The following is a 15,328-nucleotide window of genomic DNA, read 5'->3' as shown; positions in this document are numbered from 1 at the left end:
TCTAAAAAAAAAAAAAAAAAGAAAAAGAAAAGAAAAGAAAAAAAGAAAGAAAGAAAAAGAAAAGAAAAATAAAGATCTTTCAGGATTTAGAACTGAAATATAAGTTTCTTGTCTGTCTGTTTCTCAGGAACACCAATGGACCAAAATGAACACAATCACTGGGGTAAGAAAGTGACTTCTCGTGTGTGTGTGTGTGTGTGTGTGTGTGTGTGTGTGTCTTCTGATGATGTCGGGGCAAAATAAAAAAGAATGAAGGATCTTATTCTAACTCCCACAGCTACCACCACTGGCAGCTGAAAATTGCGGGATTTTGTTTTGGTTTTGTTGTTGTTGTTCGTTTGTTTGTTTTGAGATGGTGTCTCGCTCTGTCACTCAGGCTGGAGTGCAGTGGCGCAGTCTTGGCTCACTGCAACCTCCACCACCCAGGTTCAAGTGATTCTCCTGCCTCAGCCTCCTGAGTAGCTGGGACTACAGGCACACACCACCATGCCCAGCTATTTTTTTATTATTATTATTATTTTTAGTAGAGACGGGGTTTCCGCCAGCCTCGGCCTTGCAAAGTTCTGGGATTACAGGCATGAACCACCACATCTGGCCTGAAAATTGTTAAAATACTCACCAGGATCCAAAATATGCATCCAGGCTTTTCCTTTATGCACAAATCTTTCAGATCTCTTTGAAATATTCCTTCTCCTACCATTCAGTCTTCTCTTCCTTCTCTCACACTTCTATAGATTCTTTGTCTCTCTCTGTCTCTGTCTCTGACTCTACCATTCCCTTTCTTTCCCTTGTCCTCTCTCTCTCTCTCCTCTTCTTGCACCTGTTTCTGCTATCTGTATGGTATGGGTGTCTCTCTCTCTTTCTCTGTATCTTGACCTCCCCTTTCTCACTCGTTCCCTTCACACTCAACCCTCACCTGTGAGAAATAGGAGGTCTCTGGCTTCATTGTGTATGGAACTTGTTATTAACAAGCTGAAGTCTGCGATCCAAATGAGAAACAACTTTTTTTCCTCCCATCACTGCCTCTTATTATCCAATCTTGATTTCCTTTTGTTTTGGTTGGAGGGCTGGTGATGGAGTCTTGCTCTGTGGCCCAGTCTCACTCTGTGGCTCACTGTAACCTCTCCCTCTCAGGTTCAAGTGATTCTCCTGCCTCAGCCTCCTGAGTAGCTGGGATTACAGGCATGTGTCACTATGCCTGGCTAATTTTTGTATTTTTAGTAGAGACAGGGTTTCACCATGTGGGCCAGGTTGATCTACAACTCCTGACCTCAAGTGATCTGCCTGCCTCAGCCTCGCAAAGTGCTGGGATTACAGGTATGAGCCACCACGCCTGGCCATAATCTTGATTTATTGATGCCATCTCAGGCAGTTGCCTTTATGATTAATACAGACTAGAAGAATAGTCTATTAAAGTCCCTATTCCACATATATCAGGTGTTGTAGTGTTCGGTGCCATCTAATATCAAACTTACATTCAGTATGAGTTTCTCCTTCCTCTACCTCAGCCTCAGCCTCAGCCTGAACTTTGGGACCTTCCAAAAGTCCTCCTCTCCCTTCCAGCTCTGCCTCCTCAACCCTCATGCTAGTCCCTCTTTCCCCATCAGGCAGGAGGATGGGTGACTGGAGAAAGAAAGTGGAGTGCTTGAGTCCCATTATCTTTGCAGTCGTCTCCTGGCTGGTCCTCACTGCCATCCCATGACCCATTACAGCAGACACCCTCCACTGTGCGAGGACACTGTGGAGGCCCCATGGGGATGATGCTTTGTATGCTTCCCGCCAGAAGCTGTGCCCTCTCTGGCTGAATTATCCAACTAGCTCCCACCCTCATGGCACCCCTGGCTTCCTCTTACTATTGCACTCCCCTTGTCATACAAGGCAGGCCTTTGGCAGGGCCTCACCAAGGCAACTGTGCCTCATTATTTTCTATAAGATCCCTTCTGTCCATGGGAAACCCCCTAAGCCATTGCTTCTTACACCTTATCCTGGTCTCCTAGTTGGCTCTAGTCTGCCTTCAAAATTTAGAATTCTCCAGAAAGGAAATAGACACCAATTTCCATGTTCATACATGTCTCCAAACTCCAGGTAATATCTTACTTCTCTCTAAATTTGCTCAAGAATTCTCTTCACTTTGCTGCACTTGGATAGGCTTACCAGTTTCTGTCATTCAGCAGACACCCATCTGGGAAATGACCTACCTATCTCTCAACTTCGGTGACATGCCCAATATTTATGAGTGGATGTTTTAGAGACCCTCTCACTTGGCTTTGGATGCAGATAATTCTCTTCCCTATACCCTCCCCACGGGAGAGAATGAGGCTGCACTCCCTAAGAGGCCAGCAACTCAGGACTCCCACCGGTTCTCTTCAGTGACTCCCTTGATTTCTGTTTTCATAGGCGAGAGGAAGGTTAAAGGTGCAGTTTGGCTGCCTCTAAGCAAGCACCAGCAAGGTATATCAGGAGCTGCTTGGCTGCTGTTTTCAGAATATAGAAATCTGTAATGTAATGCCTGCTTCCTTTTAAGTAAAAGTGTACATTGCATGCCCACTGTGAGGCCATAACTTCACTGGCATACAGAAAATAAGAATAAATGTCCATAAGTTTTGGTCAATTTGGCTGGAAGAGAAAATACTTAAATATATGCAACAAGTATTGGTGTAGCAGCATGGCAAAGCACTAATACTTCAGGCATAGAAAATGGGCAGGTTCAACTGCCAGCTTTTTCATTTACAAAACTGGTTAATTTTAATAGCTCTAAGTTCTTGGCCAAGTTGCAGATTCATGTGTAAAATAAGGTGAATAAAAGGAACCCGTGGGTTAAAAGGTTGACAAACCATTTCCCTTTCTGCCTGAGAATTTAATCTTTGGTTAAATGTTTTAGCTCAGATTCTCTAGTAATTTAAAAAGAGTAAAATGTCTATAACATTATTAGGAACTTTGCTTATGGTTGAAACCTTCTCTTGATGGGTGAATTATATCTATGCTGAAAGAACTATAAATACATGCTAGGAAGCTCTTTGGAACTTCCCTGAGCAGAGTGACTCTTATAACTCTCATGTTCCTTGCAGGGAATCTGGAAGCTAAACCCCAGGGTTGCTACAAGCGACATTGGCTCCTGTGAGTCCAGGTGGCTTCTCTAACTGCTCAAGATGCCATCTCCTTGCCCTGGGACATCCCCAGGTGACAGTTTGCAGTGTTCCATGAATTGCTGCATAGACTTCCACTAGGTGGAAGGCCCAACATTGTCCCTCTGGCAAGCTAAGATTTCCATTAGAGTAGACTAGTGTCCCAGTGAGGCCCATGGCAGTTCTGTGAGCCCAAGAGGTCATTTGAACCAAGTAAGAACAAGACCCCTGGTGGGCATTGCAGCACCTAACCCTAACCCATACCATTGCTAGGAGGAGTACATTAGGTAATGAAGGTAAACCACTTGGAACAGATCCTGGCACATTAAAAGTTCTCAATAAATGGTAGATTTCACTAACTATTTAGGACTTTGTCCAAGTTACTTAACCGCTGCATGCAAGTTACTTCCTCTATAAGGAGGTTGCTATAAACAATCCTAGCCTAATTTTCACTAAGTGCTTTAGTGCACCAGCCCTCTTTTAAGTTCTTTACATATATTAACTTATTTAATACTTAGAACACCACCACATGGAGTAAACTGTCACATGCAGAGAAATTAATCAGTTGTCCAAGATCATATGACTAGCAATGGAAAGACAATTAAAACTAAGCAATCCAGCTCCAGATTCTTTATTCTTCACCACTGCATGCTGCCTCTCAGAAAGCTCATTTTCTTTGTACAGTCTAAGTTCCTTCTAAGCTCTGATATTCTGTAGTCAATGTAGACGTTCTTTCTCCAACTTTCTTTCTGCAACATGAGAGTAAGGAACAGCTAAACCCCAAAAGGCAATGGGCTTAGCAGAAGGGTCTTAGTTTGTTTGGATGTTCTCTCCAGAAAGATTCTTCTGTTATCATGGTATTCCATTTCATTCATACAGGTCAAATGTTCCTCCCTTACAGTAAAGGAATCAAGGGGTTAACCCTCAGGAGTCAGAGTACCCCTACCTTGCAAGTTAAATACCTCATCTCTCCACTATAAAGCTGCATCTTGAGTCTTCCATGAACCCGCCCTAGACAAGTCATTCCTTTCACTGCCATGTGGACGAGCAGAAATGGCACCATGGCTCCTATGCCTTCCCCTTTAAGGGGAATGAATGAAACACATTTTTTCCCTAAAGTCTCAAGCTCCTTCATACCTCTGTCCCCATTCACTCCTCTCCCCAGAACCTTACCCACGTTGAAGGGAAATGGGGAAGGAGAGAGGGAAGTTTACCATATTCTGTGACTATCTTATACAAAAATTATGCCATCCTTTCTAAGCAAAATTATGATATCCTTTATAAGATCTCAGTTGTTTCTTCACTAATAAAAATAATTTTACACTGCTCATTCTAATATTTTGCTGGTCCAGACACTTCCCTGGTAGTCATGACCCCACTCTGCCCAGCAAAGGTCAGAGGAGAAACCTCTGGCCTTGAAACAGAGCCAGGTCACTTGGCCCACATTGAGATGGAACCCGTAGCCTTGCCTCCACATCTCTGATCTCCAGAGAACTTTTCTTCTAGAGATCCAGGACTGAGTGATTCAGGCAACCATTGCATGATGAGAAATGTTTCTAAATCCATCTCATCCCCAAGTATGTTTTCCTAGGCTCCAAATGGCAATATCCTACAGTCCTAGAGAAATCAAGGTAGTTTTCATTTCATACATGAAATAGATGTGACAGTATCCTTTTACATAATGGGGAATACCTCCTTACCATTAAAAAATATTCCACTGCCAGCCGGGCGTGGTGGCTCACACCTGTAATCCCAGCACTTTGGGAGGCGGAGGTGGGCAGATCACGACGTCAGGAGATCAAGACCACAGGGTGAAACCCCATCTCTACTAAAAATACAAAAAAAAAAAAATTAGCCAGGTGCGGTGGTGGGTGCCTATAGTCCCAGTTACTCAGGAATCTGAGGCAGGAGAATGGCATGAAACCAGGAGGTGGAGCTTGCAGTGAGCCTAGATTGTGCCACTGCACTCCAGCCTGGGTGACAGAGTGAACTTGGTCTCAAAAAAAAGAAAGAAAAAGAAAAAAAATTCCACTGCCATGATCAATGTGGTGATAACACAGTAAACTTGCTCCTCACAGGATCACATGCAAAGGGCCAATGTGCCAGCAGATCTGAGCTGAGAATCATCCTTGTGGGCAAAACAGGAGCTGGCAAAAGTGCTGCAGGTAACAGCATCCTCAGGAAGCAAGCATTTGAATCAAAGCTGAGTTCCCGGACCTTGACTAAGACTTGCAGCAAAAGTCAGGGAAGCTGGGGAGGTAGAGAGATTGTCATTATTGACACACCAGATATGTTTTCTTGGAAGGACCACTGTGAAGCTCTGTACAAAGAGGTGCAGAGGTGCTACTTGCTCTCTGTACCAGGACCCCATGTGCTGCTCCTGGTGACTCAGCTGGGCCGCTACACCTCACAGGACCAGGAGGCTGCACAGAGGGTGAAGGAGATCTTTGGAGAGGATGCCATGGGACACACAATTGTCCTCTTTACCCACAAGGAAGACCTCAGTGGTGGCTCCCTGATGGATTACATGCGCAACTCTGATAACAAAGCCCTAAGCAAGCTGGTGGCAGCATGTGGTGGGCGAATCTGTGCCTTTAATAACCATGCTGAAGGGAGAAATCAGGATGACCAAGTGAAGGAGCTAATGGACTTGATTGAGGATCTGTTGATGGAGAAAAATGGTGAGCACTATACCAATGGGCTGTACAGCCTAATACAGAGGTCTAAATGTGGATCTGTGGGATCAGATCAAAAATTAAAGGAATTCAAAGAGAGCCTTATAAAGTACATGGAAACTCAGAGAAGTTACATAGCCTTGGCTGAAGCAAATTCCCTAAAAAGAGCCTTAATCAAAACACAACTGTGTGTTTTATTTTGTATTCAATTGTGTCTCAGATTGCTAATTCTGTCGCTTTGCGTATTGCACAGCATGTGCACTTTGTTTTGCTGCTTACTCTTTAGTATGTGCAATTTACTGTGCAGCTTGCTGTTTATTATACCCAAAAAGTTAATGATATTTTCGAGAACAGTTATTAGACTAGAACGCAGGACTCCTAGGTTATAGTTACAGATCCCAGTTATTATTTACTCACTAGTGGGTGAATCACAGTGCTTTTCCTGTAAAATGTGGTACCCGATGTCATATTTGAGATTCTATGAAATGTTTAAATCTTAACATCACTCCAATTATTAATGAACCAAATCATATAAGTTACCGTCTGCATTGAAATATAATATCAAAGCCTTTTGAAATCTGTAAACATAAAATTTCTCTCATTTTCAAATATTTAAAGCCAGTTTTATGTTCCTAAAAACTCATTTTCTTCTTTCTAGTACTACCGTTTCTACTGAATATAATGAAAATGGCAATAAAATAATATTACATAAACTGTAAAGTTCCTTTGATCATATGTTGTTAATTCTCTTCTATAGTTTTCTCCTTAGAAAATGTTAAGTGGACATATGATTCATTTTAGCCCTGACGTCCTTCAGACTGATCACTGAAACATAGGTAAAGACAAATGTCAGAAAAGATAGTAAATTGGACTGGATATTCTGAAGCATCACCTTGCTAGGTGCAAATAGAGGCTACATTTATTAAAAGAAACAGAATTTTTATAATTGATGAGTTCACCAGAAAAATAAAGAAAATTCCAAAGATGGAGCAAACAATATTTTTTTAAAATGAGGAGCACAAACTGGAGTTGAGGCCCATGAGGAATACATGAACAAGGAAGGCAGAACTGACCAATAGACAAATGCTGGTACCAATCCTGAAATGAAGAAATCAATCTTGGGTTGTTAATAAAATTGGAGAGCTGATTTGGAGCGTTCTGTATTAATTTAGGACCTTCCAGGAGACTAAAGTTATCCAAAATTAGTTCAATTCTTGACATTCAGTAGAAGCAAACGCAATCTTCGCTACAGGAAACCATCTCCAATTCACTTGAGTATTCACATGGAATTAATTCAGTAAAGTGAACCTAAATTATGTCCTTATGAACAAGATCAAAAAGATTTAAAAACCCAATGGAAGTAGACTCAGAAACTTTAATATCACAGTACTAGTTACAGTGTACTAAGTAGCTATGAAATATTTCTTAAAATATCATACACAGTGGCCGGGCGCAGTGGCTCAAGCCTGTAATCCCAGCACTTTGGGAGGCCGAGACAGGCGGATCACGAGGTCAGGAGATCGAGACCATCCTGGCTAACGTGGTGAAACCCCGTCTCAACTAAAAAATACAAAAAACTAGCCGGGCGAGGTGGCGGGTGCCTGTAGCCCCAGCTACTCAGGAGGCTGAGGCAGGAGAATGGCATAAACCCGGGAGGCAGAGCTTGCAGTGAGCTGAGATCCGGCCACTGCACTCCAGCCTCGGCGACAGAGCCAGACTCCATCTCAAAAAAAAAAAAAAAAAAATATCATACACACACAGCCCAAATTAAAAAGGAACAAAAAACTACCAAAGATGATGAACTGTATTTGAAAAAACTCATGAAATTTTAATAAATCAAATTATAATTGATTTTTAAAAAGTTAATGATGACTACTCCTATTAATAATGGGGAAGTGAATTGATTACATAAACTCCTCCGTGAGCAGCAGTTATAAAACTTTAAAATTTTAAATCAATGTAAAGATACTGGAAAACATCTAAAAGTGGACAGATGAAAAAAGAGAATTTCTCTCAAACATTGCAGGCATTTGTATTAAAATTTAGAACAACAAAAGATGCAGACTATCACTGCTTCTATTTAGCATGTTACCATAGATCTCATCTATCTAATAACTTTAAAACAGAAATAAAATAAAAGGTATAAATACTGATGAGAAAGAAAAATAATAATTTTAGATAGATAATTAGAGATAATAAAAGTAAAGCAATTAATCTCAATATAATATCAACTTTTTAAAAGCTACAACACTTCCATATCCTGACAACAGACAGAAAACTAAATTTAAAATCAGAGTTCAGACTTCCTTGTCAGATCAAAATAGCATAACAAGGACCAGATACCCACTTCCTGCCCCATGTGAAACAACCAAAAAATGGACAAATGTTATAAAATGACAGTGTTGAAGACACTGAACATCAGGTAACAGAGTAATCACTGAGAATTGGAAAACAAGACAAGACTTTCAATTGTCCCAGCCTCCTGTCTTGAGAGAGCTTTCAGGTCACAACACAGAGGGGGTATAGCAGACAGACCCTATATTGACTTCAAATGATTCCTGGCTCCTGGTGTTCACACCTTTGTAGAACTCCTCCACTTGAGTGTGGGTGGGATCTGAGACCTACTTCTAACTGATAGAACATGGCATGGGTGACAGAATGTCACTCCAGTGATTTATATGGCTGTACAAAGACTTGCTTTTCCTCTCCTGCTGGCCTTCAAGGAGCAAATTTCCATTTTGTGAATTGCCTATGAACAGGGCTAACGTGGCAGAGAACTGCAGGTGGCCTCTAGCCAACATCCAGGAAAAAGTCAAAATCCTTAGTCACAGTCACAAAGAAACAAATTCTGTCAACATCCGGAGGGTTCAGATCTTTCCTCAGTCAAGCCTCTGATTAGACTTAAGCTAGCATTACAGGCTGGTGAAACCCTAAAGCAGAGAACATACAGTTAAGCTATGTCTACACTCCTTGCCCACACTAATTTTGAGATAATAAATCTATGCTGTTTTAAGTTGCTAAGTTCATGGTAATTTGTTATGCAGTGTTAAAAAAAACTAACATTTATGGAAACCAGGTGGAACCTGGCAGACTCCCTGATTTGAGAAGATAGAGCTGGGATTCTGGAGATACAAAGGTGGCTAAGAGTTCACATAACAGTCTGAAAGATGAGACAGCTACACGGAGAGAGAAATCCAGACACCTGCAGAGAGTCCCCCTTGAGTCTTCAATTGAATACTGATCACCACATGCATGTGGTGAAGCCCCCTGAGGTGACAAAAGAACCAGTCAAGAATATTAGAGGAGACAGTGTCCTGCACTCACCACAGACCATAAAAACTAAAAGAGCCTGTGATTTGTGGGGTATTGGGTAGAGTTCACAGAAGAGCCTTGCCTCACTAGTGGGAAATAATTGGTTCCAGACTAAAAACTTATCAAGTATGCCTACTAGATATTAAAAGCAAGACCTGAAGGATCAAATTGTTTCCAAGTAACTTAAATGCATCCCATAAGAAAGCTCAAGAATATTTACAGGAGTACAAAAATGTTCAGCACATAAGAAGGTCAAAACCAGATGTCTGGCATCCAGTAAAAAATTACAAAACATGAAAATTAGCAAGAAAATATGACCAATGATGAAGAGATAAATCAATGAATAAATACCAGCCCAGACTGACAAAAGCATTAGAATTATCAGCCAAAGACATTAACACAGTTATTACAATGGTGTGCTATATGTTAAAACAGTTAAGTAGTAAGATGGAAGACATGAAAAAGACCCAAATTTAACCTCTAGAGATAAAAACTACCATAAAAGATATAAGAAATACATTGAAAGGGCTAGCAAAACATTAGGCTGAAAAAGAAAAGATTAGTGAACACATGATCATCTAAATAGATGCAGAAAGGGCTTTTGATAAAATTCAAAAATCCCTTCATGTTAAAAACTCTCAATAAACTAGGTATTGAAGAAACATACCTCGAAAATAGTAAGAGCTATCTATGACAAACCCACAGCCAATATTATACTGAATGGGCAAAACCTGAAAGTATTCCCCTTGAAAACTGGCACAAGACAACGATGTCCTCTCTCACTACTCCCATTCAACATAGTATTGAAAGTCCTGGCCAGAGCAATCAGACAAGAGAGAGAAATAAAAGAAAGTAACAAAAGAGAGTTTGTTTCTCTCTTCCAAATGTTTCTCTCTTACAAAATCAAGGTACAAAAGTCACTAGCATTCCTGTTTACCAACAGCAGTCACGTCGAAAGCTAAATCAGGAATGCAATCCCATTCACAACTGCCTCAAAAATAATAAATATTTAGGAACACAGCTAACTAGGGAGGTGAAAGATCTCTATAACGAGAACTACAAAACACTGCTTAAAGAAATCAGAGATGACACAAACAAATGAAAAAACATTCTATGCTCATGGATAAGAGGAATCAATATCGTTAAAATGACCATACTGCCCAATGCAATTTATAAATTCAATCCTATTCCTATCAAACTACTGATGACATTCTTCACAGAACTAGAAAAAAAAAACTATTTTAAAATTCATACAGAATCAAAACAGACTTAATAGCCAAGGTGATCCTAAGCAAAAAGAATAAAGCTAGAGGCATCATGCTACCTACCTTCAAACTATACTACAGAGCTACAGTAATCAAAATAGCATGGTACTGGTACAAAAACAGACACATAGCCAATGGAACAGAATAGAGAGGCCAAAAATAAGGCCACACACCTACACCATCTGCCAAAAATAAACAATGGGGAAAGGACTCCCTATTCAATAAATGGTGCTAGGATAATTGGCTAACCAGGCTAGCCATATGCAGAAGATTGAAGCTGAACCCCTTCCTTACACCATATACAAAAATCAACCCAAGATGAATTAAAGACTTAAATGTAAAACCCAAAACTATAAAACCCTGGAAAACAACCTAGACAATATTATTCTGGACATAAGAACTGGCAAAAATTTCATGATGAAGATGCCAAAAGCAATTGCAACAAAAGCAAAAATTGACAAATAGAATCCAATTAAGGAGCTTCTGCACAGCAAAAGAAACTATCAACAAAGTAAACAGACAACCTACAGAATGGGAGAAAATTTTTACAAATTATGCACCTGACAAAGAAAGCTCTAATATCCAGCATCTGTAAGAAACTTAAGCAAATTTATAAGAAAAAAAGACAACCCCATTAAAATGTGGGCAAAGGACATGAATAGACACTTTTCAACACAAGACATACATGTGACCAGTAAGTATATGAAAAAAAAGCTCAATATCACTGATCTTTAGAGAATACAAAATAAAACTATAATGAGATACCATCACACACCAGTCCAAATGGCTATTACTAAAAAGTCAAAAATAACAAATGCTGGCAAGGTTGCAGAGAAAAGGGAACACTGATACACTGTTGGTGAGAGTGTAAATTAGTTCAACCATTGTGGAAAGCAGTGTGGCAATTCCTCAAAGAGCTCAAAACAGAACTACCACTCAACCCAGCAATCCCATTACTGGGTATATACTCAAAGGAAAATAAATCATTCTATCATAAAGACACACATGCATATGGATGTTCATTGCAGCACTATTCACAATAGCAAAGACATGGAATCAACCTAAATGCCCATCAATGGTAGACCGGATAAAGAAAATGTGGTACATATACACTATGGAATACTACACAGCCATAACAAAGAATGAGATCATGTCTTTTGCAGGAGCATGAATGGAACTGGAGGCCATTATCCTTAGCAAACTAACACAAGAACAGAAAACCAAATACCACAAGTTCTCCTATGGGCACTAAATGATGAGAACACATGGACACAAAGAGAAGAACAACAGACACTGGGGCCTACTTGAGGGTGGAGGATGGAAGGAGGAAAAGGAGCAGAAAAAACAACTATTGGGTACTAGGCTTAGTATCTGGGTGACAAAACAATCTGTAAAACAAACCCTTGTGACATGAGTTTACCTATATAACAAACCTGCATATTTACCCCGACCCTAGAAATTTTAAAAAGAGAAAAGATTAATGAACTTGAAGACACAGCAATAGAAATGTCCCAACATAGAAAACACAAAAGAAAAAAAAGAATAATAGTCACTTTCAAAGAACATAGCTTCGATTAGCTCTGGGACAACCTCAAGTGGAATGTGTATGTAATACTGGATTCACTAAAAAGAAAAGGGGGTCAGGACAGAAAAAATATTGGAATCAATAATGGCCAAAAATTTTCCAAATTTTATGAAAACTGTAAGCACACAACCCAAGAAGTTCAATGAACCCCAAGCAAATAAAACATCTACACGAAGGAACATTATAATCAGGTTGATCAAAATGAATCGTAAAAGGACGATCCTTAAAGCCACTAGAGGAAAAAAACATATGTTATGACCAGAGACACAAAGGTAAGGATGACAACAGATTTTTCTGAAGAATTAATGTGACAGAGAAGACAGTGAAACAACATTTACAAAGTACAATCGTGTGTCACTTAACAATGGGGATATATTCTGAGAAGTGCACCATTAGGCTACTTCATCACTGTGTGAACATCATAGAGTGTACTTACACAAACCAAAATGGTACAGCCTACTACACACCTAGGCTATATGATATGGCCTATTGCTCCTAGACTACAAATCTGTATAGCATGTTACTGTAGTGAATACTGTAGGCAACTGTAACACATTGGTAAGTATTTGTGTATCTAAACATATCTAAACACAGAAAAAAATACAGTAAAAATAGTGTTATACTTTTATGGGACCAACATTGCATATGTGGTTTGTCATTGACCAAAACATCACTATGTGACACATGACTGTATTAGAAGAAAATTGTCAAATTAGAATTATTTTCAACATTACCTGTCAAAAATGAAGGCAAAATAAAGACTTTTCCAGACATTCAGTAGCTCAGTTTGTTGCCAGCAGACCTGAACTACAAAAAAAAAGTTGAAAAGGGAGAATGGTATCAGAGAAAATACTGATCTGTTCAAAGGAATTAAAATCATCAAAATGGTAACCTCATGAGTAAATATGTAAGGTATTTTCTTATTAATTAAATACCTTTAAAATATTATTGACTGCTTAAACAAAAATACTAACAATATAGATTGAGGTCTGTAATACATGTAAAAGTAAAACATGTAACAATAGGACAAAAAATCAGGAGAGGAAAAAAGAAATGATACTATTATAAAATGTTTATGCTCTATGTAAGTGATATGATATCACTTGAAGGTGAACTGAGGTAAGTGAAGGCTCTATACTATAAACTCAAAGTCAACCAATAAAATAACAAAACAAAGAGTTATAGATAATAAGCCAACAGAGAGAGAAAAAATGGAATTTTTTTAAAGTTCAATTAATATAAATGAAGGCAGTAAAAAGGGAAAGAACAAATGAGACAAATTTTTAAAACAGTAAGATGATAGATTTAAATCTAAAGAAATCAATAATCTAAATATTAAATACATGGTCTACATATTATCAGTTAAAAGGCAGCGACTGTCAGAGTGGGTTTAAAAAACAAAGCTTATCTATATTTTGCCAACATGAATCTTGCAATAAATATAAAGACAGCTGGCTTAAGCAGAAAAGGATGAAAAAAGGTATTCTATGATGAGACTAATCAAAAGATACTTGGAAGGACAATATTAATATCAGACAAAGTGGACTTCAAAGGAAAAAATATTACCAGGAATGAAGGACATTCTACAATGATAAAGCCATCAATTCATCAAGAGGACATAACAATCTAAAACTTTTATGTGTGTAATAACGGAATTCTAAAACACATGAAGTAAAAATGGACAGAATTGCAATAATAAAAAGAAAAACTCACAAATATGGTCAGAAATGTTAATGCTCCTCTCAATAATTAATAGTATGGAAGATAGGTATGGAAATAATAATAATGATAGTACAAGTAGACAAAAAATCTGTAAAGATAGAGCAGATTTGAACACCATTGTATTAGTCATTGTATTAGTTTCCTATGGCTGCTGCAAGAAATTCCTACAAGCTTAGTGTCTTAATACAACCCATTTATTCTCTCACAGTTCTGGAAATCAGAAGTCCAAAATCAGTTTCATGGGGCTGAAATCAAGGTGATGGTAGGGCCCTACTTCTCCAAAATCTCTAGGGAAATTATTTTTTTGCCTTTTCCAGCTTTTAGAGCTACTCATGGCCTCTACCTTAATCTTCAAAGCCAGCAGCACAGCATCTTACTTCAGTCCTCACATTGCCCTCTTTTTCTGTGGTTTCCCTGTGCTTTTCTCTTACAATTTATATTTAGAGTCCATCTGGACAATCAAAAATAATCTCTTTATCTCAAGATACTTAATTATATCTGCAATGTCCCTTTTTGACATATACGGTAACATCCACAGGTATGTCCTGGGCAATAAGACATGGATATCTTTGGGGGCATTATTCAGTGTGCCAACATTGTCAACCAACTTGACCTAATTGACATTTATAGAATATTCCACTTAATAACAGCAGAATATGCATTTTCAAGTCCAATACACTTAGTTTCCTGTTGCTACTGTTACCATAAATTCAGTAGCTTAAAACAATAAACATTTATTATCTTACAATTTTGGAACTTAGAGGTTCAAAATGAGTCTCAAGGTGTTGGTAAGGATGAGTTCTTTTCTGGAGGCTGTACTGGAGAATCAATTTCCTTGCCTTTTGCAGCTTCTAGAGATCACCTGCATTCCTTGGCTCATGGCCCACTTCCATCTTCAAAGCCAATGACGGTGGATTGAGTCCTTCCATTTTGATTACACCGGGCCATTTTGATTACACTAGGGGTACCCAGACAATCCAAAATAATCTATTTTAAAGGCAGCTAATTAGCAAGCTTTTCCCCCAGATTACTCCAGCAGTAAAACCAAGCCTCTAGCTTCTGCCTGGAAGGGGCTTGTCTATACATTGAGCACCCCAACTTGTACAGCTCCCACTTGAGGGACTAGCTCCTAAATCACTTATCTCTGGGAACTGACATGACTTGGCATTTACAAGTCCCACCAGACCACAGAGAACAAAGAATTGATTTGATTATAAATGGGAATGGGAACACTTGTAGTGGCTATTTCCCCCAGTTGGCAGAGAGCAAGAAGGGAAAACACCCAGTTTCCAGTTTCTCCCTGGAAGGGGTTCAACTGCGTACCTAGCATCTCAACTTTCACAGCTGCTTTCCAGGGTTAGGCCTTTAATTATCCTGCATCTTGGAGCTGATGGGGCAGGCAAAAAGTAGTTCTCTGGGCACCTGAATGGAACTATAGGCACTTCCCACAAATCCTCTTCTCGGCTTGATCTAGAGATAGTACCAAGCCTCCATCTGACTCACCTGTCTCTGACAGCTGATGGGAATCAATATTCATGAGGCCCCTGGGGGAAACAAAGAGCAGACCAGTGGGTTGAAAGAGTGTACAGTCTGAATTAGAGTGCAGGAATCTGACACAGATGGTCTCCATGCCATATTCCAGAA

At 39.3% G+C, this 15,328-nt stretch overlaps 1 protein-coding gene across 1 annotated transcript in view; it reads left to right on the top strand.

The window, feature by feature from the left end:
• The window catches only part of GIMAP2 (GTPase, IMAP family member 2), an 8,246-nt gene extending 1,726 nt beyond the window's left edge, over window positions 1-6,520 (top strand). The window contains exons 2-3 of the mRNA XM_017874483.1: window positions 128-163; window positions 5,204-6,520. Of these exons, the coding sequence (XP_017729972.1) occupies window positions 128-163; window positions 5,204-6,189 (1,022 nt within the window). The 3' untranslated portion in view covers window positions 6,190-6,520. The remainder of the gene's footprint in view (window positions 1-127; window positions 164-5,203) is intronic.
• Window positions 6,521-15,328: the final 8,808 nt, after the last annotated feature.

This window comes from Rhinopithecus bieti, unplaced genomic scaffold, assembly GCF_001698545.2.
Source record: "Rhinopithecus bieti isolate Rb0 unplaced genomic scaffold, ASM169854v2 scaffold_8350, whole genome shotgun sequence".
NCBI classification, from domain to species: domain Eukaryota; kingdom Metazoa; phylum Chordata; class Mammalia; order Primates; family Cercopithecidae; genus Rhinopithecus; species Rhinopithecus bieti.
This window is presented reverse-complemented; position numbering and strand designations above follow the sequence as displayed.